The sequence below is a fragment of the Clarias gariepinus genome, chromosome 16, assembly GCF_024256425.1.
Source record: "Clarias gariepinus isolate MV-2021 ecotype Netherlands chromosome 16, CGAR_prim_01v2, whole genome shotgun sequence".
Classification (NCBI taxonomy): domain Eukaryota; kingdom Metazoa; phylum Chordata; class Actinopteri; order Siluriformes; family Clariidae; genus Clarias; species Clarias gariepinus.
The window spans coordinates 1,410,001-1,425,715 of NC_071115.1; the positions used below are offsets into that span (position 1 = coordinate 1,410,001).

The 15,715-nt window shown below is 39.2% G+C and overlaps 1 protein-coding gene across 1 annotated transcript in view; it reads left to right on the top strand.

Annotated features, from left to right (window-relative positions):
• Positions 1-15,715, top strand: part of shank1 (SH3 and multiple ankyrin repeat domains 1) — a 122,184-nt gene that overhangs the window by 69,009 nt on the left and 37,460 nt on the right. Inside the window, exons 4-14 of the mRNA XM_053514858.1 lie at positions 2,412-2,483; positions 2,708-2,816; positions 6,575-6,729; positions 6,953-7,120; positions 9,044-9,160; positions 11,137-11,214; positions 11,486-11,552; positions 12,094-12,263; positions 12,418-12,539; positions 13,448-13,596; positions 14,052-14,165. Of these exons, the coding sequence (XP_053370833.1) occupies positions 2,412-2,483; positions 2,708-2,816; positions 6,575-6,729; positions 6,953-7,120; positions 9,044-9,160; positions 11,137-11,214; positions 11,486-11,552; positions 12,094-12,263; positions 12,418-12,539; positions 13,448-13,596; positions 14,052-14,165 (1,321 nt within the window). The remainder of the gene's footprint in view (positions 1-2,411; positions 2,484-2,707; positions 2,817-6,574; positions 6,730-6,952; positions 7,121-9,043; positions 9,161-11,136; positions 11,215-11,485; positions 11,553-12,093; positions 12,264-12,417; positions 12,540-13,447; positions 13,597-14,051; positions 14,166-15,715) is intronic.

Consider the following 15,715-nt stretch of genomic DNA (forward strand, 5'->3'; position numbering starts at 1 on the left):
AATGTTTGTAAAATGAGCTCATTAATAAAAACAAAACAACAAAAAAAACTGCTTAATCAAATGAATCTGAACTGCAATGACATACATGTATTTTTACAATAATAAACAAATAATATTTATATGATAATAATGATAATAATAATAATAATAATAATAATAATAATAATAGGGAAATAGTCACCTGTTTATTTAGAAAAACAAAAACCCAGGTTTTTATCACTTACCCGACTGACAAGAACCAAATAAGTCAGATCCGATCCGTCGCTGTTATTTCAGTGATTTGTTCTGGTGATTTCATGCCGGACTGTTCATACCGAGGCATGGAGCGAGGTTATTGACGTTTCCTTCAGCTGCTGTTACTGCTGATGGATCGAGTGAGTGTATAGAGCACGCATGACACTGTTGCTTCCTGCCTGAAGGTCAGATGCAGCTTGTCCTTTTCTATGCCAGTGTTCCAAACCAACACCCTTTGATATAATGAACATCTTCTAAATTGTATAAAAATCTAATGGGTGGCAATACTTTTGCTTAAACAGGACTTTCCTGGTTTTCTCACTGGTTTCCAGGGCTTATAAAATTATAACACTAATGTATCAGATGATTTGTTTTCTGCCCGAATCTGAGAAATAATTCAGATTTAGCTCGAATAATTCTGCATGATTAATATTTTACTCGACTCTGATTCTGCCTCGAGTCAGACTGTTCAGATTTAGTCTGAGTCACACGAGTCAGGCTGCATGTGTGAAGTAATTCAGATACTTTGCTGAGTCTTGTGATTAGAATTATGTCTGAAACGGACATTTGCAGTTCTGACTCAGTCAGTGAATTCGGATTCTAGTTATCCCAAGTGCCCACAGTCCGGAAATTGGTCCTGAGATTGACACAAAGGTCTTCAGAGTTCAGAGACCTTCCCATTTTATTCAGGCTTGGGACCGGCACTGCGTCCAGCGGCTGGGGTTTGGGCATCGAGTGGAAATCGAACCCTCGAGCCCTTCTGCATGGATAAAAAGATTTGCTTTTGTAACTAACTAGGACAATGTGTACAGCTCAGTGGTTAGGGTTAGGGTTAGGGGTTAGGGTTAGGGTTAGCTCAGTGGTTAAGATATTGGACAACATCTCAGAAGGTCACAGATTCAAACCCCAACGCCGCCCATGAACAAGGTCCTTAACCCTCAACAGCTCAGCTGTATAATGAGATAAATGTAAGATAAGGGCGTCTGGCTAATACTGTGAATGTAATGTGTTTATCTATTCTATGGCAGTACTAAAACAAATACACTTGATGTAGCAGAATGATAAAAGATCAATTTTTATTTATTTATCTATTTATTTAATTTATTTTGCATTAAAACAGTGATACCTCACCATACAAACACATTTTGCAAGACATTTGCCCCACCATACAAAGGTCTTCCATCTGTAGATGACCCACTACATCCCATTTGACCCCACATACTGTAGAGGTGTCTACTGTACCTCTACAGCACAACAATGTGATCAAATTCCCCGAAATAACCCAGAATTCTGACCCAGCATAAACAACCCAACAATGTGTTTACAGAAACAACACAGCATTTTTTAGAGTGTATGAACATCTTGACCTTTCATAACTAACATGTACAATATTTGTGATTCGGGCATCCCTGTATGTAACACATTGGCATATGTTTCACATCGGATGCCCTTCCTGACACAACCCTCATAGAAAAACAATCAAAACATTTAGTAAAGACATCTAATTGAAATAAAATATGAAATAAATAGACATTAAACCTCACTAATCCTTAATTTATGATTCCTCTCGGCACCAGCTGCTTTTTAAACCAAACTGAAAGTGGCTCCCTTTTCTTCTTGCCATCGTCCTTGATAACATTTTAAGGCCATTGGTGTTGTGTCTTCACTAAATCTTACACAAAATGCAAAAATAAAATAAAATAAAACACCCCACAAAAAAAATTTAAACTTGCATTTTCTGCATTTTCGTACGCGTCACTTAGCCAGCTCGTTCTTTTGCTCGTGAGCCGAAAACGCTTCATAGGCCAAGACAAATTTCTTGCAAAACTTCAGTTGTTAAGGTGATAATGCGTGAGGCGGGGCGTTCGTATGCCGAGGTTCTGCTGTAATCATTAATGTATGTAATGTCACAGAATCAAGAGACCAAGAGCTGTCAAGGAAAGACTTTCTTAAGTCACTTGATTGATCAAAAGATTCAGGTTCTTCTGATTCTGATTCCTTTTCATTCTAGTCACATGATTCACGTTCCTCCTGTCCTCAGAACTTCCTACTGTATGATGAAAATGTAATGAGATTCCTGTTCACACCCTTAGGCGATGTAATAAACACATGTTGTGGTGGTGTGTGTAGTGTTGCGTGGCGTTTTTATGTTAATTGTCTCTTTGTGTTTCTTTCAGTTTCGCTACAAAACCCGAGTGTATAAACAGACCAACCTCGATGAGAAGCAACTCGCCAAGCTGCACACCAAGGTACTCCTCTGAGAGCTGTTCTGCTTTAATTGGACTGAATTGTGTGTGTGTGTGTGTGTGTGCGTAAGTGTGTGTGGGGGGTGGATTGAATTTGCATCCACTACTGCCTCATTAGGTAGCGTTACTGTGTGTGTGTGTGTAGGTGTGTGTGTGTGTGTGTTCCTTCAATAAACTGAATTGCATGTTCTTCAGCACCTCCATGTTATCTCTGTCTCCCCCTCCAGGCCAGTCTGAAGAAGTTCATGGAGTATATTCAGTCCAGCGGCCTGGAGAAGGTGGCTAAGCTCCTGGACAAGGGGGTCGACCCCAACTATCACGACCCCGAAACAGGAGGTCAGAGGTCACCTTCTTAAACCAAACCACTGCAATCTACAGTGCAATAAATAAATCATACACTAGAAACTGAGTTACAATAAAAAGATTTACTCAATTGTCAACCGAGAGTTGCTGGTCAGCAAGCAACAAGTTAAAAGTTTTAAAAGCAAATTAAAGACTCGTAAACAAATTGTAAATTAAAGACACTCAAACTAAATTGTTGATGTTTGCGCAAAGTTTCTCTTATGGAAAGAAATGATTCTCACTGCAACCTACTGTGGAATAAATGATAAAATTCTTTATTCTAGTTTAAAAAAAAAGTATAAAAAGAGTGGGGTGCCAATTTTTTTTTTTACTTCAACAGGATTTTACTGAATGATTTTTAATTTCTAATATGTCAAGCTCATATAATACCAGCAGACTGTTATTAGCACTTATTATTTATATAATATAGAATTTAATGTAACCTTTAAATATTAAACAAAATAAGTAACAGAATATTGTGTAAAAACAATCATCATGCTTGGTTTTACAAAAATAATTTAAAATAAGCATCAAAAAGCTGAATATAATAATAATAATAATAATAATAATAATAATAATAATAATAATAATAAATTATTTAGACCTTCAGGTTCACTGTGCTTTATAATATCCTAATGATTTTCTGTTTAAATATTTTGTTTGTATTTGTATTTTGCAGTTTTAGAGCTAATTAATTAATAAATAAATATAAGAAAGAAAGAAACGTTGAGCAAGGACAAAAATGTAAAAGATTTTGCTCAACATAAAACTACATCCTAAATATTCTGGAAAACATTATTTAGAAAACATTTATAAATAAATGTCATAAATTTTTATTTATTAATAAAATATATTATAAATAGTTTAGTTTATTGAAATGTTGTAACTTAAAGGAAATAAAAGACAAAACTATAAGTTGATTATTGATGTTTTCATGGTTGCGTCTTTACAAGGCGCGTGTTTGGTTCCCTCTAGTGGATATTTGTGAGTATAGTTTATAATTTAATCTGTGTATTTTAGATTCAGTTTGTTGGTTTGAAAGCAGATGGATTATTATACAGACTTAGGATGCACCATTTAATAATAATCGAAGAACATTTACACAGTTTTCCTCTTGACTCCATATTACTTACAGTATATAATTACTTATTAATTACTAGTGTCGTTGACAGGAAAAGACTATATAGAAACAGGTTAACGGGTTAACAGTTCGGGTTGAAGCCCACGTCCATGTCTGTGTGTCTCTCTGTACAGCAGAACTCTCTGTCTAACTTATTAATACAGAGAAATCCCATTCTGTAAGGTTGAGTATCTTACGCCTTGTTTACACTAAGTTGTCCTTCTTTGGTGCTCAGACAAATACACTCCCTGTTCGGTAATCGGAGAGTGAATCACAGATGAGAAATGGAAAAAGTAGATCAAAGGATAAAGATGAAGTTTTGTCTTAAAACCACTCCAGCGTGTTAAAATTCACTTATACCACTTCAGCGCTGTTATTTCAGCCAAAGTGAAAATATGAACTAATCCCAGTCAAAATATTCACTTTATCTTCTCTAATTAATATCTATTGGTGCAGGTGTTTGTTTACATTGAGACAGTAGCGCATTAGTAGATTATTTTAAAGGAGATTATTAAATCCCACACATAAATGTTCATAACATCACTTTTACTCAACATTTAGATTTTAGCGCCTAACACCGGGCTCTCAGTTCAGGTATTGTACTCGTCCGAACCTCAGACTGCTGTGGATCTGTTTGCTCTAACGACCCGTCCTTTATCTCATTGTGGTGATTTACATTACTACTTTAATTAGCACCACGGTTTTGTATGATATCAGACAAACAGGTTTTAAACCTCCCACCGGAAGAATAACCATCCATACACAGTAATCTGTCCATTCATCTTTGAAGGTTCAGTTTTCATAGTGTACATGGCTTTTGTTTTGGAGAAAGCCATGCTGTGTCATGAGTTTGTTTGTGTTTCATGAGGATTTCGGCACTTTGCAGGGTCATTATAATCTTTTCTGTGTCTTCTGTGTAAACTATATTGTTGATTGGCTCGGTTGAGTGACGCTTATTGCCACGCCCACCATAAGGAAAAAAAAAAAGTACCAACTGTGAGGTCATCTGGCAGAATGTTTTGCTTTTAGGCAGACAGACAGCCAGACAGCCAGACATGCAGACAGACAGGCAGACAGACAGACAGACAGGCAGACAGACAGACATGCAGACAGACAGACAGGCAGACAGACAGACAGACAGGCAGACAGACAGACAGGCAGGCAGGCAGGCAGGCAGACAGACAGACAGGCAGACAGACAGACAGACAGGCAGGCAGACAGACAGACAGACAGACAGACAGACAGACAGACCGACAGACAGACAGACAGACAGGCAGACAGACAGACAGACAGGCAGACAGACGATTTCTGAGGCTGGTTTCTGGTCCTCCAATGTATGAAACTTGAAGATATCATTGAGAGAGCGAGTTCTAAATTCTAAAAAAAAAATCAAGCACATACATATTTATGAAATAAAAATAAAATAAAATTAATTTAAAGTAAATGGAGATTTTTTCTGTTGAACTGGAGATTTGATTAAATCCACCCTTAAATGCTTTAGTTTTTTTGCAGTTATTTGATACTTTATTGAATTTAAATCATAATTTTAAATACCTACAAACATAACGAGTGAAGTAGCTGAGTAACAGCTAAAACTGTTAGCGTTAGAATCTGATAATGATCTCCTGCACTGGAATTCCATTAGAATCAAACGGGGAACCCAGTCTGAGAACCCTAAAGATCGATCTGTGTAACTCATTATCTACACCCGCCTCGTAGCGCCGTGAGTTCGAAGGCTGCTGTAGCGCCGCAGAGATCAGACATCACGTGTTTAACGTGAGAACGTGTCAGAGTTGCAGGACAGCGAGCGTGAGCATGATGAACGCAGGACAGACTCGGGGACGCTCACACCTGTCTCAGGCCTGAAGGGAATATTAATAGGGGTGTTTGACACCTCACACGGATGTGTGTGTGTGTGTGTGTGTGTGTGTGTGTGTGTGTGTGTAAGAAGTGAGAGACGAATGATTTTGTTTTCACGGTTTAGCTTCTCAGTTCTGTCACAGTCCTGCTGTTTTAGACACCAGCCTGTCAGACGTGTTTCAGAGCAAAGCCTGCCAATGTGTGTGTGTGTGTGTGTGTGTGTGTGTGTGTGTGTGTGTGTGAGAGAGACAGAGAGATTTCCTGTTTTATAAACACAGAGTAATGCTGGTTTTAATTTAAAGTCCAAGCACTGATTCATCTGAGAGTCGACTCTTATTGCTGAGTCGAGTGAAACGATTCACGAAAAAAAGCCAAAATAAAAACCTGTTTCAGACACACACACACACACACACACACACACTTGTCTCTGTAAATCTGACAGCTTGTGCATGTGTTTGCGTCGTATCTGGATCAGCACCCTCATGACGTGCAGACGTGGTGTGTAGTTTCACTGGTACACAACTGTCTTGGATGTGATGTTTCCTCGACAAAACCCTCAGGATGGGAAATAAAATTCAAGCGACAACCCTTTACAAAAATACCAGATACGGTGTGTGTTTGTGTGTGTGTGTGTGTGTGTGTGTGTGTGTGTGTGTGTGTGTGCTGGCGCTCTGTTGGCCGTGTGTGTCTGAGTAAAGTCAAAAGGAACATTAACGTGTGTGTGTGTATGTGTGTGTGTGTGTGTGTGTGTGTGTGTGTGTGCCGTCTACAGAGACGCCCCTGACGCTGGCGGTACAGTGTGAGCCGGGAGCCGGTGAGGTCATCAGGGTTCTGGTGATGGGCGGAGCTCACATTGACTTCAGGGCCAAAGACGGACTCACACCTCTGCACAAAGCCGTCCGAGCTCACGCACACACTGCCCTGCTGGTACCCACACACACACACACACACACACACAGGAAGGTCAGGGGGTAAACACTGTATCTCTTAGATAAATCAGTTGCTGTGAGAAAAAGGATTTGGAGGAAGTAGAACTGAACATGTGACTAAAAAGCTGAATATGTCTTTAAAATTAATTTTATTACATTTAAACTTTTTATTTATTATATTTATTATATTTACAAAGGTGTGTGTGTGTGTGTGTGTGTAGACCCTGCTGTCTCTGGGATCATCTCTGGACTATAAGGACCGCCGAGGCCTGACGCCGCTGTACCACACTGCGATGACAGGGGGCGACACGTCCTGCTGCGAGACGCTGCTTTATCACAGAGCCAAGATCGGAGTGAGGGATGAGAACGGCTGGGACGAGACACACCAGGTATCTGTGTGTCTGTGTGTGTGTGTGCATTTAACACATCATGTCTGTCATGGAGTGTTTGCATGCATAGACCTGCCTCTGTCGCTTTCTTTTATCCATCCATCCATCCATCAAGTCCATTAGTCGCTCCATCATCAGAGGACGACTGGAAAGAGGAAAAGGTACACCATCATCCTGTCTTTCATTATATATATATATATAAATATAAATGAACAAATAAACTATATTGTGTTTTCTTGCAATAAAAAAAGAATAATAAAAACAATTTTATGCATGAATATATAAAACCGTCACTTCCTGTGTGAATAGCATTAGTAAAAATAAATAACTAAGTTTCTGGTGTCATGTGTTGCTAAGATTCCTGCCACAAAAAGTAATCTATTAATGTAAAAAATAAAAACAAACATAAATAACATAAAATTAAATGTAAAATATTCAGTGTCACATTATCAGTAGCTAAAATAGTAAAAAAATAGAATTATAACAATAATAACAGACAAGCAAAGACATTTAATTTCAGGTTATACCTAATACCCGTTACATAAGTTATTTTTTAATTTTTTTGTATTTGAAACAGATTTATTTATACATTTACACAATAAAGCTAGAACCTGTAATATTATTTAATTTAAAAAAATATATTTTTCTATATAAAGTCATTTAATGCATGTTGTGTTTTAAATTGTAGTGTCAAGATGCCATAATAAAGTTTTTTTTATGACGAAGCTCCGCCCACTTCACAATCACAAGACCAGAATTATTCCAGCAGGTGTAGGCCCTGATCACCTGACCTGATCACCTGACCTGATCACCTGACCACATGAGTGGTGCTGATCAGCTGGTCCTGTTTACCAGCTGCTCTTAACATATAGAGAAAAAAGTCTCAAACTAAAATAGACCAATACTGATGGAATAAAACTACGTTTCAGGAAATCGGCTTCTGTTCCATGTCAGTTTCCGAAGTACTGGAACTGGAGACTCCTTCCACACCTGCTACACCACCATCTCCTCACACACCGACAACTCAACACCTTTTATCAAGTTATTATCAGTGAATCATTTGCTGAACAGATCAACATAAATGACTCGTTACTATGGAAACTGGACTATATGGGAGCGAGCACATTAATATAAACCCGCCCTACTGAACACCTCCTGACCAATCAGAGCGCAGCGTTCTGCCGCTTTTCATTTTATAACATAATCTGAAGCTGTCTCTTTAAAGCAGTGAGAGGGAACTGAGGTGTACATCCGATAACACTGCAACACATGAGATAAAGTGTGTGTGTGTGTGTGTGTGTGTGTGTGTGTGTGTGTGTTGTTCCATTTCTATTCCGAACCTGCTCTGTCTTCACGTTGTCTCTCGCATTCACTCGTTCTAATTAATGAAGATGTCAAAGTTTTAAGAAAATGTATCATCTCTCTCTCTCTCTCTCTCTCACTCTCTCTCTCTCTCTCTTTATCCCTTCCCTCCTCTGTTTTCTCTCTTTCTTTATTTCGCTCTATTTCTTTATTTCTAAATTATGGAATCATTTATTTTCTTTCCTCCTGTTCTCTTCGTCTCTCTCATTCACACTCTCCCATTCTCTCTCTCTTCATTTACTCTCTCTCTTTTTTTGTCTCTCCTTTTCATTTATTCACTCGCTCTCACTCTCACTCTCTCTCTGTCTTCATTTCACTCTTTTTCTTTATTTCACTCCTGACTGGAATAATTTATATTTTCTCCCTCCTTCTCTCTCTCTCTCTCTCTCTCTCTTTCTTTCTCTCATTACTTCATTATTTCACAATCCTTCCTCCTGACTGGAATCATTCCTTCTTTTTCTCCTGCTTCGGGTTCTTCTCTTCTTGTCCTCCATCTTCATGTTCTCCCCGTCCCGCTCGTTCCCATCCTTCTCCTCTTTTTCCTCCTCGGTTCTCCTGCAGGCGTGTAAAAATGGAAACTCGCAGCATCTGGAGCATCTGCTGTTTTACGGCGCGGACTCTTCATCCCAGAACGCCTCAGGAAACACCGCCTTACACATCTGCGCTCTATACAACAAGGTAAAGTCTCGCTCGTCTGCCCGTCTGTCCGATCTGAGATCACGAGCGGCTACGGCTAGCTAAAAACCGAGTAGAGCTATCTAAATAGCAAACACCTCACTGTTCAGTGTTTAATACAGTGCAAAGGAAAATGAGATAAATATCTAGAAGTAAACTTTTGTCTCAGACCTGCTGATAAAATAATACAAAAACTCTTCACGAGAGAGGATCTTTAAACATGAAACACAGCCACAACACATTTTACCCCATTAATTAAATTATTTGAATTATAAATAAGTGACTTTGATTTTTCCAGGATTTTAGCTAGCTGTTAATGAGCGAGGCTAGCAACACTGTTATTGTTAGGTTTTGTAGCTTACCCAGATAGCACACACACGTCGCGGAGACGTCTATGCGACGTCGTCTTTTTCATCTGGCAGACACCAACAGAAGCGTTTTGTACTTTATAACTGTCCGTTATGACTTTTAAATATGACCGTTAGAGACGGTTGGTCAGGAAACTCCTGAAGTCAGATGCAGACAGGACACTTTCACTCACAAACTCCTGTAAAAAAATACAGAGATAGATTCAATTAAAATTCCTGATAGTTGATTTATCAAATGAACAATATTTATACTTTGTTCCTCTCGCTTCACAACTCATGAGAACAGACCGAAACCAGAACCGAACCGCAGATTAAGCACGCGCATATAACCGTCGGTATTTTAAGTGTGATTAAAAATACAAGAAATAGCTTAAACCAAAATAACGTGACTAAACATCGCTAAACAGCAGGTGACATTTATGTTCAGTATTTCGTTTCTATTTAGAAAGATGGGAATTAATTCCTGCTTACCTTTTCCACACGCCCGCCAAACGTTTGTCTTCTCAACACACTCTTCTTCTTCTTCTTCTTTGGAGTTTAACGGCGACTTGCATCGTTACGTGTTGCACTACTGCCACCTTCTGGTTGATTCTCCTTTGGTGTTTCTATTTCCAGATTATTTATATATATATATATTTCCTGTCCACATACCAGCATATTTTTGGATGATAAAGATACGTGGTATAGACGTCGTATAGATGTAAAGACGATGTATCATTTAACAGCTCAAACAGGCGATCTACAGACGATCAAAATACAACTATAAAAAAATGAACGCAATGTTTACCAGATGATACGCTCTTTAGGAGACCTCTCCGCGACGTACCTGTGCTATTTGGGTAGGTGGAAGTGGCAATGAAAACTGGACACAGACATCATGGACATCAACATTTACCCTATTATTTAACTCCCAACAAAGAAAATTACTCTGAAATTACACATAGCATTAACCAAAAAATTTTAAACACAATTTAAGAGATTTTACAAACCTTTAAACTGATAGACATTATATTAATAATCTTTACATATGCAGTTTATTTTTCTTACTTGTGCAACCCTTCACATTCATTATTGTGTATCACAAACTGTTTCACTGTCCCAAGGTTCTCCTGAGAGTGTACAAACTTTTGCACTCGATTGTAAATAAAATTTACAACAATGTGTTGCTGATCCCCCCCCCCCCCCCCCCCCCAGTGACCTGAAATTGAAATCACTTACTTAATCTTCTCAATCAACATGTTAAATTGAAATTAGTGGCAGTAATTTTGCATAAGGTCAAGTAAATGTTGACTTTTTATTTCATATACACTTAATTCCTCTGGATGAGTTTCAGAAATCTAGGTAACTTACATATAAGTTAGTTACTTTCATTTTCCAGGAATTTTTATTAACATTAGCAAGATGCTAATACCTCAAGCTACGGATTTCACGAAAGAAGCTAGCATGTACAATAGACATTAAGCAAAGTATAGATTGCAGTTGGATTAATGTGTTATTTAATTGTGTAAAAAAACATAAAAAAACACATCTGGCAAGGCCACACCCTCACAAATCATAAGCCACACAAATGAAACTGTCCTTCTTCACAATCACGACGTGTTCAATGTACAGGAGAGCTGCGCACGAATCCTGCTGTACCGCGGAGCGAACAAGGACATAAAGAACCACAGCGGACAAACTCCATTTCAGGTGAGATACTGTAACTATGGAGAACCAGGAACCGTTAAAGAATAAGTGAAATAGAATCCAAGATTGTGCGGGGATCTCTTCTCTCTTTAATGTTCTATACTAAACCCTACAACAAAGTGTTTTTTTCCTAAGGGTTCTTAGAGAATAAGAACCCTTAACTGTCCAACAAACCCTTTTGGATTCTCTAAGAGTGCATGTTCTCATTTTTGTTTTGCTTGTCTTGGCCTATCTTGATGAGTATGTGTGTGCATGTGTGTGTTTGCATTTCCAGGTAGCTGTGATGTCAGGACATTTTGAGCTTGGAGAGATCATTAAGAATCATCGGGATTCTGATGTGGGTAAGTTGGAGAGTCTCGCGCCTCTCATCTCGAATTTATGGAACGTTTTTAGAAGAACTGCCACAAACATGACCACAAAAAATAATGAAATTTTATTTAATCAGTTTAAATACTCTTTGATTACTGTGTTAAAACACTAAGCCATATTTGTTGTTATTTTATCATTATTGTGACGAATATTTCACAAGTCATCTATTATTTTATTTTTATTTTTTTGTCCTGGTTAAAAGAAATTCTGATTGGGTCAATAATATCTTTATAAACCGGAATTTCATTTAATATTGTAATTTTATATGTATTTCTTCTAATTTCAATTTAATATTTCAATTTATACATAATTATATAATAATATAATTATGTATAAATTAAAAACTAAAACCTCTTTTTCTCAATCTTTTTATCTTGTTAAACTTTTGAATTTGATTGATGTTCTCTAAAAGGTCAGATAATTTTTTCACTCTAAAAATTGTGTGTGTGTGTGTGTGTGTGTGTGTGTGTGTGTGTGTGTGTGTGTGTGTGTTTTCCAACATGTATGCTGCAGTGCCATTTTTGGAGTCACCGAAGTTTGCCCCCCAGAGGAGGGAGAGCGGTCGCACACTGGCTCCGCCCCACCCGCACCCGTTCCTCCGTGCCAACAGCGACAACAGCATGAATATCCCCGAGTGGTTGGCTTTCCCTAATGCGGCCACGCCCAGCATTGTTTCTGTACAGGTACACCGAGGAGAACGGGCGAACCTCTGTGGAGAAGAGTTGTTTATTTAGAAGAGAAACTGTACAATAATTATATTTGAACTCATAATAGGATGTATTGCTTGTCCATGTGTTTGTACGTGTGTGTGTGTGTGTGTGTGTGTGTGTGTGTTAGGGTCTGAAACATGGCGGTACACTGCGCAGCTCCAGTAGTCCCCGGGGGGCCCGAACACGTTCTCCATCCCGAGGCCGAACAGGAGACAGAGACGACCGCAGCAGACAGAGCCGGAGACAGGGGTGAGAGTCAAATGCACTGAATCACAATGAATCAAACTTAGTGAATCGAATTGAATTTAAACAACTGAATCACATCAAATCACAATATATTATAAAACAATCATTCCAGCTTGCACACATCTGAATCATACTGAATTTCATCACACCGAATCAAACTATTGGTTGCACTGAACCACGCTGGATCACTCACACTAAATCAGACTGGATCATTAGACTCAGCTAATTGAATCAGTCACGCTAAATATGCTTAAATCTAATTGAAGCACTATGACATCAGCCCTATAATGTCAGTGTATGAAGGGCCCTCTTGTTCTTCTAAGGATTTTTTTTCCCTCCACCATCTGGAGCTTTGTGAGGTCTTAACATGCTCAAAAAGTCATGAAAATCTCTCTCTTACACACACACACACACACACACACAAAGGCGCTCAACAAATATTTTTAGGGCCCTAGCTGACATCAGCCCTATATAGTGTGTGAAGTGTGCATAGTGTATAGTGTAGTGCACCCGGGAGGCGATGGTGCGAGGTGCTTGGGCCCGCTCATTGTTGCTTGCAACTATATTTATCTGATTAAACAACCCTGAATCATATTCACACCTTATTAGAGTGAATTACACTGAATTAGTAGATCAAATAACACTGAAATATTTACACTGATTCAGACTCGCAATGAATCATAATGCTTCAGTTTTGTTGAACCTAATCAAACTGAGTTACACTGAATTATTAAATCTAATGAAACTGAGTTACACTGAATCAATAAACTGAATCACAATGAATCCACTTGAGATTAAATGACACTGACTCTAAATCAGTAAATCATGCTAAATATGTGTAGATGCAATAAATATGTGTGTGAGTGTGTACGCTTGTCTATAAACATGTGTGTGTGTGTGTGTGTGTGCAGGCCGGGCTCCATCAGTTCACAGGGCGCAGCTCCGGCTCAGAGAAGGCGGCTGTACAGCGCCGTGCCGGGACGAGTGTTTGTGGCCACACGCTCACACACAGCACAGGGCGAGCGTGAGATCAGCCTTAATAAGGGAGACAAAGTCAAAGGTGTGTGCGTGTGTGTGCGTGAGCGTGTATGTGTATGTGTGTGCGTGTGCGCATATACTTGTCTGTGTGTGCTTACATGGAAACAGATTAAAGGTTTTGAGTATGATGCTTTGGTCAGTAAAAATGTCATTAAATGTGCATTTGTGCCTTTGTGTTTCCTCAGGTGTGGATAAACGTTGTCTGTGTATGTATTCTGTTGCCATGCGTCTGTGTGTGTGTGTCTGTGTGTGTGTAAGTTTGTATGCATGTGTGACAAAAGTGTGTATGAAATGTTATGCATGTGTCACATGTGATGCTGAGGTGCACTCACACTTGCTTGTGTGTGTGTGTGTGTGTGTGTGTGTGCATCATTTACACTTTATGGACTGTGTGTTCACATATGTATGAATTTGTATGATTCTTGTTACCACTACACACACACACCTCTTTTTTTTGTGTTTTTTTTTTTTTTTTAGTACTAAGTATTGGAGAGGGTGGATACTGGGAGGGAACGGTCAGAGGACGGACCGGGTGGTTCCCCTCAGACTGTGTGGAGGAGGTGGCAGCTCGCAGCCTGGAGCACCGCTCAGGTGAGAAACACACACACACACAAACACACACACACACACACTTTATTTCCTAACAATACATTTTATATAGGTCAGTTTTGCCCTGATTATAAAAAAAAAATTACATATACTCTTATTAGCCATAATGTTAAAACCACCAACCTATTATTATGTAAACCCCCTGTGCCAAGGCCTGGACTCTGCACCAAGCTGTCAGTAGCAGGTCCAGTAGTAGTTGTGAGGTCGGGTCTCCATGGAACGGACTTGTTCCTCCAGCACATCCCACAGACCCCCGACTGGATTGAGATCTGGAGAATTTGGAGGTCGAGTCAAAACCTCCAACTTTTTGAGATGTTCCTCAAACCATTCTTGAGCAGCATGTAACTCGGTCTGTAACAGTGTTTAGGTAGGTGGGACATGAGTCAGAGTAACAGCCAGAGCATCACACTGCCTCCGCTGACTCGCCTTCTCCCCATAGTGCATCCTGGTGCCATCCCTAATCCATCAAACCAGGCTGTCTTCTTCCATTGACCTGTGGTCCAGTTCTGATGCTCACTTGTTCATTGTTGCTCACGTGTTCATTGTTGGTGGAGGATACGGGCACCCTGAGCACTCTGCAACTTCGCAGCTCCATACGCAACAAACAGCCATGCACTGTTTGCTCTGACTTCTTTCTACCAGTGACAGTGATCACTTTTTCTAACCTCTATGGTTTAACCCGAGAAACCCTCTTACTGGATACTGAATACTGGTTACTGGATGTACTGTAAATATTAAACAACACAATATTTAGGTCTTTTGATAAAAAATTTACTTTTAGTCAAACTTCAATAAGAAAAATAAAAAACCCATTGGCGGCTCAAGTTTCACACATTCACACAGTTATATACATATCACTAACATTTAAAGCAACAAAACAAGAATCTTGAGGAAACACGAATCAAGTGGCTTGAGATCGTGGAGGCCTAAAACTATGTCGCTATACTTTCCCAGGAAAGCAACAAAATAAAATCCACGTGCAAAGGGGTGCATTAGGGACAACATTAAGTACTGTCAGTCTCCCATGCACTGACATATTAGGCACTGTGAGCCTGTGATGGCCAGCAAACACCAGCAACTCGAGACCAGCATTCAGAAGAGACCAGCAGTCCTACAGGGCGATGGTTGAGCGGGAAACCCACACCAAGAACTCCAAGGAAAGACTCTGTTCTTTCCTCTTCCAACATGCAAGACAGCTGTCAGTCCTTTTACATTCAAAATCACTTAAACTCATTTTTTTGAGTATTTTACATAATGACCACATTAACCATGAGTAACTACGTACACTGCTATCACCTTTACAGTCAATATCAGTAGCATTAGCATGCGATTATGATAATCGTGATGAGCTTCAGTGAGCATTATTTTTTAGTACTCTGATAAACAAACTATAAAGATGTACATAACATCTGTTACCTTACTCCGAGCTGAAATACGTCCGTTACCACGCGGTGAATTCTGCATCCACCTCAGTAAACGACACATTCATCCTTTCGAACACTGGTCTAGTCTCCACAGGTATTTCGTTAAAA